Source organism: Camelus ferus, chromosome 20 (assembly GCF_009834535.1).
Source record: "Camelus ferus isolate YT-003-E chromosome 20, BCGSAC_Cfer_1.0, whole genome shotgun sequence".
Classification (NCBI taxonomy): Eukaryota; Metazoa; Chordata; class Mammalia; order Artiodactyla; family Camelidae; genus Camelus; species Camelus ferus.
This window is the reverse complement of record NC_045715.1, coordinates 13,562,102-13,572,897: the sequence shown is the minus strand read 5'-3', so window position 1 is coordinate 13,572,897 and position 10,796 is coordinate 13,562,102. Positions and strand designations below refer to the sequence as shown.

Here is a 10,796-nt window from a genome sequence, read left to right as displayed (position 1 = left end):
TCTGTTCTGCCTCTCTTTTTCCTTTCTCAATCTCTCCCTCCAACCCTCTTCACCCAAGGCTGACCTTAACTCCCTCATTCTCAAGACGCACAGCTTATCTGTTGTCCATGTTTAAGGCAGCCAAAGACTTTGAAATATAGTGAAAATCTCTCAACTGCACTGTTGAGTTGCAAAGAATTTGCTAGATTTGCTGGCACAGAGAGTTACAGGAATGTTCTTCTTGTACTTTGTGGCCTGGAGTCCCTGGGGGCTCAGGAAGCCACAGGAAACACGGACATGTGCAAACAATTTTACATAGCATGAGGGGTGTGTTGACTGTTTGGGGGGGTGAGGAGGAGAAGCATCATATAATTCTTGCAGAAGAGGTGACAGTTGGGTCTTAAAGGATAGTGAGGAATCCAGCAACAGTATAGACTGGGAGTGGGGGTCATGGGATCCAGACAGGGGTAACACCATGTTCAAAAGAAGGGGAGCATGGAAAAGCATGCCATTTGGGATGTGGATAGGTCAGCCCTTACCCACAGATGGGCAAGTTGACTTAGTTGGCTCAGCTGGCTGGACAGGTGCCCCTATCTCCACCCTCACGTTCCACGTGTGTCCTTCGTGAGCACACTCTTTCCTTATCACTCAGAGATCCATCATACTCTGTCAAGCCTAGAGAGAAAAGCCTGCTTTGCCATCTAGCATCCACAGGATGAGATCTTCAGTACAGCTAAAGCATAAACGGGGTGCTTGAAGGCAGCCAGAAGTAAAGAAGAGAAAGGACCAGTGGGAAATGAGAGTTGAAGGATCCTTACATCCAGGTGACCAGGGCAGGAAGAGGACCTTGCTTAGCTCTGAGTTCTTTTTGCATCTCATGGTGCAGCTCCAAGGAGGAAGCCACACGCCCCATGGGACTGTGGGGATCTGAAGGAGGCGTATAGAGCACTATGCTCACCCAGCAATGGCCGTGACTTCTAGGAATCGAATTGGCTGGCACCCTGATCTTGGACTTCCCAGCCTCCAGAACTGTGAGAAATCAGAACGGTGACAGGTTTGCAGAAACCATAAGATGCTGTTTCAAATCTACTGCACTTCAGAGGCAGAGAGGAACAGGCAGCAGTTCGATACGTTGGTCTGAAGCTTAATTGTGAGTCAGTGCAGAGGAAGGGGCAAAGGAGTAACTGAGGGCACTAGGAAGATACTTTGTTAAGGGAATAGTCTTAATTCAGTGCAAGAAGTATTTTCCCAGGCCCGGGTTAAGCACTGTAGGACATGCACAGAAGAATCACGCATAGTCTTCTATTTTAAGGAGGCTACTTTGTTTTCATTAAGGCCACGGACTCAGGTTCAACATGCATGAGAAGTGTTTCTAAGAACTCTTGCTGAAGTAAAGTGTAAAATTTATGTCTACAAGTTCAGGTCTGTTTCTCTGGCTTTCTCTGAGGTTTGACATATAAGTGCATCCCTCTCTCTTTCTTTTTTTCTTCAGGTTACTTATGAGATTAAACCAAATTCTAGAATATGCTAAACATGATGAATGATCTCCTTGCTCTTTATTTTTTTTTTATCTTGCTTTATGCTTAAACATAACGTGGCTGACTTATAGCAATCCAAAAAAAAAAAAAAAAAAAAATGGAGGGTACATCTGCATGGAAATCTCCAGTCTCAGGAATTAAAGTGGAGAGAGAATGGAGGAATGTTAATACAGCTTACTTATTTTTTTTAGAGAGAAACTCCTTTTTCAAAGATATTTTCCTGTGTGTTGGTTAACTATTTTTAGGTAAATACACATACACACACAGCTACAGACTCTTCAACTGACTGCTAAAACTTATGAAATGTGTAGTAAATATTTAAGAAAATGCTTAAAATATTTAAGAAAATATTTAAAACATTTAAGTAAATATTTAAGAAACATTTTTAAATATATGAATTTGCACAAAGAAGAACTGTAGCACTGCAGTATTTTCCTTTAAACTTTAGAATAGGTAAAATTTTAGAATTTGAATTTAATAAGTATGCTAAATGTGCTGGTAGGCGCTTTATATCATAGCAAATTGAGAAACGGTAATTTAAAGCAAATAATGGTGTCTTGTTTCACTAGGAATTTGCATATTTTTGCCAACACTTTTGTAATATCCTAGAAAATCCTTTTTTAAAGTATGAGATTTCTTGTTGGACAAAAATTCAGATACAAGTGGATTCATATAGAAAATCCATCTTTGGTCTCTTTATTTAAGCATTTTAAGTTCAATTCCTCTAATCACATTTTAGCCAGTGGGATGCAGGTAACACAGTTTGGTCTTTTTTCCTCCAGAAACTGATGTGTTTACTCTTTTATGGATTCAAAGGGGCTTTTCAAATTAACTTCAATTTTTATGGCCCTTTTTTCACGTCCCATGTGTGAATTTACTGTGGAGACTTAGCGACGGAACCAGCTTCAGCAGCTGACTACCAAATTGCTTGTCTAGGGTGAGTACAGAAAACCTTTGGCAACGTGGCTTAGAATTGAGTTTAACACTTAAGTGAAACTTTTAGAACAGGCCAGGATATAAATCAATAGGAAGAAGGCACTTGAATGCAAAACACACTTGTAGAATTCATTAAAAATTTGAAAGTATTTTCAGTTAAGTTCATATGACTGCCATCCGTCAAATTAGTTCCCTTTTGTAAGAATTTTCTTTATCTTTTCAAGTATCTATTGCATCACTGCTCAAGGTAGAACTCTAAGTAAAATTACAATTTTTAAACCTTATGGGCAATGGTTCTAATTAATATAATTAATATTTTAGCAAAATGTCATGGGTCGTAACTGAAAGAAATCATCTGGGTCTGAAGAGTACCTACTGAGGGCAGCCCTGCTAAGATTAATTCTGAGGTGGGTAAATTAATTTCCTAGACTTGCAATGCAGCAAAGGGAAGCTTTTTCTTCTTCAGAAGCCTGGAGGGGTTGGTGTTTGGCCCTGTTGAGACCCAAGGGCTATTTGGGCTGATTAACATATATATAATTAAAGTGCACTAGCTAGAAAGGCAGAGCCAATTTTATTTGGCTCTAAACTACTGTGAAATAATTGCTTTCTGTCTGTATTATTTTCTTAGTTGTGTGTGTGTGTGTGTGTGTGTGTGTGTAGGTGTATGTGTATATGTTTGTGTGTGCATGTGCATATATGTATGTCTGTATGTGTGCCTGTGTGTCTGTGTGTGTGTGTGTGCGGCGGGGGGGGGGGTGGGGGTGGTGTCTAGTTCCCCTGGACATCATTCTGCTGCCTTCTTAGGATTCTTCCTTCCTCTCCTAGCAGACACCAAAGAGTAGACAAGATTTCCCTAGCATTCAAACTAGATTTTCTTTCCGTTCATATCACCATTTTCAAGCCACATTTTTCATCACACGGTAAGAAACACTGTAAATAATTGAGGTGATCCATCATGCGACCCACTCTTGATAATGAAAAATTGCATAACTCAGTAGAAGTCAATTAAAAACCACAAACTTAGAACCCTTTGCTCAGTGAAGATTTATTATTATAGAAGGTGTTTAATACAACAGATTATGGGGTCAAATTTTTTAAAAGTTCTAAAAATTCAGTTAAAGTTTGACAATAAACTTGAATAAGATTTACACAGTATCAAAGTATATTAGTTCTTTGAAATGAAAAGTTTTTTTTCCTTTCCTTTAACATGAAATGCCTGAGATGTTCAGGATTTAATGGAACCACATTAGGAACAACATGCCACCATGAGATACTTTTTTTTTCCTTTGACGGTTTTAAATGATTCTCACTCTTTGGTTGTGCCTATTCAATAAAAGTAGACAAATTAAATGAGAGAAGTCAGGATGTTTTCCTCTATGAAACCAAAGATCTGAATAATTAGAGCTACCTAGATAAATGACTCAGAATGTTTTTGTTATCTGGTCACTTGATTAGGACACAGCCAACATCTAGTAGAATGTGTTATCTTATACAACTGCACATAATTTTTGAAAAATAAACAGTGACTTTGTTTTAGAGACATCCAATGCTGTGTGAGTGGCAGATGGGAAAATGCCAAGTCTCTCAAATGTCACATCTCTAGCACTTTTCTTCCTTTAGTGGTTTTCATGCCTAAAATATGAAATTAACTAAGGAGCAACACCTATCTTCAAAAAATCAAAAATGTTTATATTGAGGTGCATAATCTCCCAGCATAAGTTTAAACTGTGCTTAAAGGCTTAGGTAGGGTACGGTAGTCAGGTCTAACAGATGCCTGACTCCAACCAACAGAGCCCATGTGACTTGCTTCCTACTGAAATTAAACAGCCAAATAAAAAGGAGGAATTGTCCCCTTTCTTAATAACAAAGAATGCCATCATTAGAATTCTTCAGATTTGGAATTCCAGCAGTGTTCTTGTGTTTTCCTCTTGATGTGTGACAGGAATGAATATCAAAAATAAAAATAAAACCTCATCTAAACAAGCAGCCCTTTGACTTTAGAAGGCGCAACAGCAAATACATCAAATTCTAAAAATACCTAAGACCAGTGAAATGTCAAAGCCGAGGGGAGAACATGCTGGAGAGAGGGGATAGATTTTTAAAATCTTTCAATGTTTTTTTTTAAACCAGTAAACGTTAACTTTGTTCATTTCTGTTGAGACGTTGCCACTTCGACTGACTACTCAGGGCCATGATATTTCATATTCACATAAATATTTGACTTCGACCTCATAAAAATTCCCTTGGGTCTATAATACTTTTATTCTTGTATAATCTGAAACAAATCCTTTCCTTTTAAAAATCAAACAGACCACGTTACACACACAGTTGACTAACTATTTACAAAGCACCCAATTAAATCCTACTTAATTCTCTCACACTCTAAAAATTCCATCTAACTGGTGTGTAGAGTCCTGATCACATTAAATGCAAAATGTTCACAAGCCCTGATGGTCCTGTCTAACCTACAAAATGGTACCTTCCTTAAAGAGAAAATAAAGTCTCAAAAGTAAGTGTAAGGTTTGAAGAAATGAGACCAGAAATCACAGTACAAGACAGATAAACCTACTTTAATATTCACATGTAAAAGTTACACATCACAAGAGATTGGACAGTAGTTTAGCGGTTAACTAACATAGCTATAGTGAAAATCATTTTTATAAAAAAATAATCTAGATGCGGTCATCAGAATTTTTGGTCTACTTAAGTTAATGTTTGAAGATCAACTTTTATCCCTGCTTGAAGGATTTGCCATTATGCCTTTCAGATTTTTTCTCCCACTGTTGCCTATTAATATTCTTTGGAGGAAGGAAAGCAGAAAGTGTTCATTTCCAAGAGTTTGTCCTTTGGTAGCAAGCAGAGAACATTTTTCATTTCTATGATTTAAATAATCTGTACAGACATGAAACTTAGTGACATTAAATTTTAGTGTAAAATGAAGAATGATAAGCATTTTTTTCACTTTGATAAAACAGTAGATTTCATAAGCTCATAAGGATCCAAACATTTCCCCATCCCATATGCAAAATCATTCAGAATCCATGTTGACCTCAGTTAAGAAATGAAAAACAAACACTTACTCTTTATATATTACACTATCAAACCCTGTACGTAAAAACTGATAGAGCGTATTTTCAACATGTATGCTTCAAATACAAAGATTTCAATCTAGGTTAAAGAAAACACATCTGAATGGACTCAGAACAAGTTTATTTTGTGATTAAACATCTCATGCAGTCATGCAAGACCACTAGCTATAACTGTTACTTCCGAGTCTACAGGACACTGGGCAAAACAAAAACAAATTAAAAGCCAGGCCAAACAGAAAAGACATTCAAGATATCAAGAGCTCTTCAACTGAGCTGAAAAATAATTTTCCAAAAGAAATATTTGCATGATTAAAAAAACACACACATAATATTTACAAAAAATATTTAATTAAAAATATCTTATAATTACAGTAGTCTATTAAAGCATATACTTTCTCACATTTATAGAACATCTCTATATATACATGGTATGAAATGTCACTCAGTTATCTATACAATATGTAACATTCTTGCAGGGAAAAGAAAGTTCCCTGCCCCCTTATAATCATCTATTTTAAACAATAGATGTCAAAAAAAATATCTACAATGCTCTGGTATATTAGTAAAGCTTCAAAACAAAAATTGAGCTCCTTGGTCACAAAGTAGGTTTCTAAAGTCGGTTTTACTCGTGATCTCCTATTTATCAGTCCTGTCACACTTAAGCTTAAAAGTTTAACTGCACCTCCAAAAAACACAGAAATGTACAATTCACAGCGATTATAAATGAAGAGACAAAAGAGAATACGTATGTAGAATGTTTATGAACGTGCAAAAAAAAAAAAAGATGAAAGTTTTATTTTTCTTCCCTCTCTCTCTCTTGGAATGAAGAATGAGACGTTTCTAGGATTTGCTGATTTTTTTTTTCCTTTCCTCCGCTGGCTTTTTCTCTAACTTCTGCTCTTCCCCCTCCCTTTCTAGTGCTCCTGGCTCGGGCTCAGGCGGCCGCACACCTGTGGAAGAGGAATGAATAGAGGGGGTGTGTGAACCTTCCCGCTGCAGACTAACTGGCGCCACCGACCAAACTCAAGACATGCTTGATCAACAACCCAAAACAAACCACCAGGTCAGACTACACCCGCGGTCCGCGGCCCGGCCAGGCAGCTGCGGGCCCCCGGGAAGCCCGTGTAGGGAACCCACCCCCGGGCCCTGCCTGCGTCCTCTTTGGTGGGTGTCAGACTGCGCGGGGGCACATTGGGCACCACGCCCACGAGATGACCCTCCGTCAGCGGCGGGAAGAAGGGCTGTTAGAGCCCTCCGGTCACTGGGGGGCGGCGGGGGCATGAGCTGATCCGTCCCATTTCGAGTGAATTCCCAAGATACTAAATAAAGCTAAGTACCGGTTCACTCACTAACTGGGTGGCGGTGGCGGGGAGGGGGGGTGTCCGCCTCCTTGGGAATTTGCCTTCAGAAATGCTGGGGGCAAGGAACACTATTGTGCCTGGCAGCGGAAACCCCCGGACACCGGCGTCTCCGGTGACCAGCCACTCGAGAAGGGAAACGCGCGCTCACCTGGACAGCGCGGCTCAGCGGCACAGAATGCTGTCGCCCTGCTTGTTCACCGCGCCGGCCTGGAACAGCAACCGAACACCAAGGGAAAGGTTAGCCAGCGCGAACATCGCACTCGTCACGGTCCTCGATTCGTTCTCGGAACCTAGGCTGGCCGGCCGACGCCCCCACCCCAGCCTGCAGCCCTGGGGACGCCCCCTCCCCCCGGGCACAGGCTGGACTTGACAGCCCAGGATGCGCACAGCCCTAGTCCCGCCCCGCGCGTTCACCCGGCCGGCGACCGCGGCACCGAGCCCGCCGCAGGCGGCTCCCGGCGCCCGGAGGAGCCGGAGGGCGCAACTGTCATTCTCGGCCGCCCTAGCCCCGAGGAAGGGAAGCGCCCGCGTCCGACCATCCTGCCACCTCCCTCCTGGATCCCCGAGGCGTCCGCTCCAGGCCGGCACCCAGCCTCTCACCGGGTCGGTGTTGAGCGCCGTGAGCGGGGTCCGCGGCGGCGCGGCCGGACAGGTCCCGGCCGGGTGGTGTGGCGGCGCCGGCGGTGGCGGCTGCCTCAGCAGAGCCGGGTGCGTCTCCAGCGCCAGCTGCAGGTCCAGGATGTAGTCGATAACGTGCTGCAGGATCTCCACTTTGCTGACTTTCTTGTTGGGCGGGATGGTGGGCACCAGCCTCCGCAGGCGGCTGTAGCAGTCGTTCATATCGCACTGCAGGCACAGCGCCGGCTCGTCGGCCGCCGCCTCGGCCGCCTTGCAGCGCGCTGCCGCCGCCGCGGCCGCCGCAGCCGCCGAGCCGCCCAGGCTGTGGCCGTGCTCGGCCAGGCAACGCAGCGCCAGCTCCCCGCCGCCGCAGCCCGACGGCGCCTTACGGCCCGAAGGGCGCACCGGGCTCACCGCCTTCATCACGCGCGCCCTGCGCCCTGAGCAAGACGACCCGCTGGGGCGAGCAAGGGAGGCAGGCAAGCTCCGGGCCCCCTCCCGCGGCCGCGGCCGGCTCCGCTCCCCTTTCCTTTGCGCCCCGCGCGCTCGGTCCGCGCTCGGGGCACCGCGAAGCTCCCGGCGATCCCGCGCCCAACAATTGACGGGAGGGTCGCTCCGGGTTTTGTAAGGGGATCTCTGCTCAGTGGGCGACACTCGGCCGGGACCAAAAGGCAAGAAAAATCAAAAGCACCGGAAGGAAAGCAGCCCACCAGGTTCCCTAGTCACTCCCTTCGGACCTCCGACTACAGCCCGGCCGCCGCCGCTGCCGCGCTCCCCCTAGCCCGAGATTTTCCCACTCGCGGAACCTACTCGCAACCGCGCCTTTTCTACCCTCTCGCCCGGCCCGCCGCGCAGCTATATTTATAAGCCGCGCGCCCCGGGGGCGGGGCCAGCGCGTTGGCCGGGTCGCCGCGCCAGGCGAGCAGAGCCAGGCTGGGCGCGCGGGCGGGTGCGCGGAGGGAGGCGGCGAGGGCGGGGGCTTCGGGCGGTGCTGGGGGGCGGGGAGCCGGGCAACCCGAGCGGAGGGGTGGGCGGGGGGTCGGGAGTGGCCAGCCAATCAGGCGGACGGTGCCACCTCAGGGAATGACGCTTGGGCCAATGGGAAGGGCACTCCATTCCGTCAACGCCGTGGGTCGGGGCTCTGAGGAAAGAGAGCTGGGCGGGAGTCGGGCCCGGCTGGTGCGTGCCCAAGGGAGGGGGAAAGAGAGAGAGAAGTTCCTGCGAAGAACTGCGGGAATGTGCGGCTGGAATTCTCTCTCCCCCGGCTTAGGCTGCTGAGGGAGCGCTGGGCCCTGCTCGAGGCTCTCCTGCCACTCCTAATAGCGCGGCGTCCAGGGACCCTCTGCCACCCATCACTCCATCCCTGGGATTCCAATGCCTTAAGAAGGACGCCGTTCAAGAAGGCATGTTCATTCTCTTCTGTATTCCCCCCCTCCATTTCATTATTCGCCTTTTCACAATTGCCGAAACCATAATGATGGAATGGAATGCGTAGCCTTTCCGTTCCTGTTTTAAAAACGTTCAAGCTTAGTGGGGAAAAAAGTGGGAAAGAATGCCAAATGCAGATTTTTGATGAAGGGACATATAGATAAAACCAAAATGTCGTAGGGCTTTTCTTTTATCCATCTAGAAGTAAAAGTGGGCTCAAGAAATGCAGTTGCCTTGAGCATTAAATTAGCACGTAAATATTAAAAATGCATGGGCACAGAGTATTTAAAATTCCACCATGACATATAATATTAATCCGTTTTATGTAAAATTCATACCTGTAACTTAATGTAGGCCATTAATGCACCGCTTCACGTATTAGTCAACGTACCTCGCTTTAAATAAGATACTAAGAATGTCCAGTCTCCTCCTTTTGCAACGAAGCATTAAAATTCACACTTGCAGCCCCCGGAGTCCTGCTTGGGCACCCCCCTGCAGAAAAGTCTGTTAATTAAGGACGTTTCCGTGTTAGATTTCTAATGGGAAAGCTGTCCTTCACTGGTTCAAAACAAAATTGCACAACGAACTTTTATAGGGCCTTGTGTATACTCTGCAAGAAAAGAAAGATGAGCCCTTCAGATGAGAAATGAGCATAAAATCTCTGCGGACAGGAATTTTGTGTGCCTTTACACTGCAAACCTCCTACGTTCAGACAAGCGAAGAGGTGAATTAACTCAAGAATTTTCTTCATTTGTGTACGTGATATGGATGGGTGCCTTCATTTTTTTTTTTTACAGATAATTGAAAGAAAGAGATATGACCTCATCTCTTCCTGTCTGCCCTCTGTAAGGAAACCCTCCCTCCCTTCCCAGAACTGAAATACCTGCATTAAGCAGGGATTTTGTTTAGCCACATGGGTACCTTATGACTATTCCACTGCTATTTCCCCAGAGCACATTCCTTTTTCCTGATGAAATGAGCAGTGACTGTTTAATGCTGGCTTCACAGGTAGATGCAACAACCCTCCTCTCCTCTAATCCTTATACATTATGGCCTCTGACAATTGCTTAGAATCAAGTGACACTCTTATTTACTTATGTGCATACCTAGATTGTCTACATACACGCTTATGAAGAAAAGCAGAATTAGAAAACTCAAAAGAAGGCTCTCATCTAAATATAGGCATAGTTTCATATGTCCTTATTAATATAAATATACACAGAATAGATGGAAAGTTGGACCAGGGAGCACTGCAGGGTGCAAGCTGTTCCCTTGGAATCAATCACATCAGCACAGGTGATAATAATAAGAGGATATACGTATAGACATTTAGTTCTATTGATTTTTCTCTTTCCTAGAGTTTAAATGCTGCTCCAGAATTTAAAACTTAGGATTTTTCTCTGTTTGGCAAAATTTAACTATGCTAATATGCCCAGGGCACACTCACATTTCAGAACTTTACATATCCTAGGTTGATTAAAAGTAAGATTTGAGTTTGAAATAGGTGACACAAAGGGACAGTCATATCCATCTTTTTGGACTTGGTGAAATCTCAGAGCCATGCCCTTGGGTGTGGCAAGTGCCAAATACCGAAGTTTCAAGTTTTGTTGGGGTTGCTCTGTGTGATTGGCTTAAAGTCAGAAAGACTGAGTGACTGTGGGACTGTGGTGGTGGGGGCTGGGGGTTAAGGTAGAGGAATGTACTCTGGCCACACGATCAGAAACACCCCGTGATTCCCCAAATCCTGCCAACAGAGGAGGCAGAAGCAGTGATTATATTCCTCTTTGGGAAGGTTGGAAGGCATGAAGACATTTGAAAAATCAAAGTACTACGTAAAACATTATACA

The 10,796-nt window shown here is 44.7% G+C and overlaps 1 protein-coding gene across 1 annotated transcript; it reads right to left on the bottom strand.

Annotated features, from left to right (window-relative positions):
• Nucleotides 1-3,738: 3,738 nt before the first annotated feature.
• Nucleotides 3,739-8,371, bottom strand: ID4 (inhibitor of DNA binding 4, HLH protein). Its single transcript, XM_032462569.1, has 3 exons — nucleotides 7,504-8,371; nucleotides 7,052-7,110; nucleotides 3,739-6,492 (listed from the first exon to the last, which is right to left on the bottom strand). The coding sequence occupies exons 1-2, from the start codon at nucleotides 7,942-7,944 to the stop codon at nucleotides 7,066-7,068; spliced, it is 486 nt and encodes a 161-aa protein (XP_032318460.1). The 5' UTR covers nucleotides 7,945-8,371; the 3' UTR covers nucleotides 3,739-6,492; nucleotides 7,052-7,065.
• Between the last annotated feature and the right edge of the window lie 2,425 nt (nucleotides 8,372-10,796).

Coding starts and splice junctions, on each gene's coding strand:
- ID4 (XM_032462569.1), bottom strand. CDS start 7,944: ATGAAGGCGGTGAGCCCGGTGCGCCCTTCGGGCCGTAAGGCGCCGTCG. Junction 7,111..7,503: donor CGGCGCTCAACACCGACCCG/GTGAGAGGCTGG, acceptor TTGCTGTTCCAG/GCCGGCGCGGTGAACAAGCA.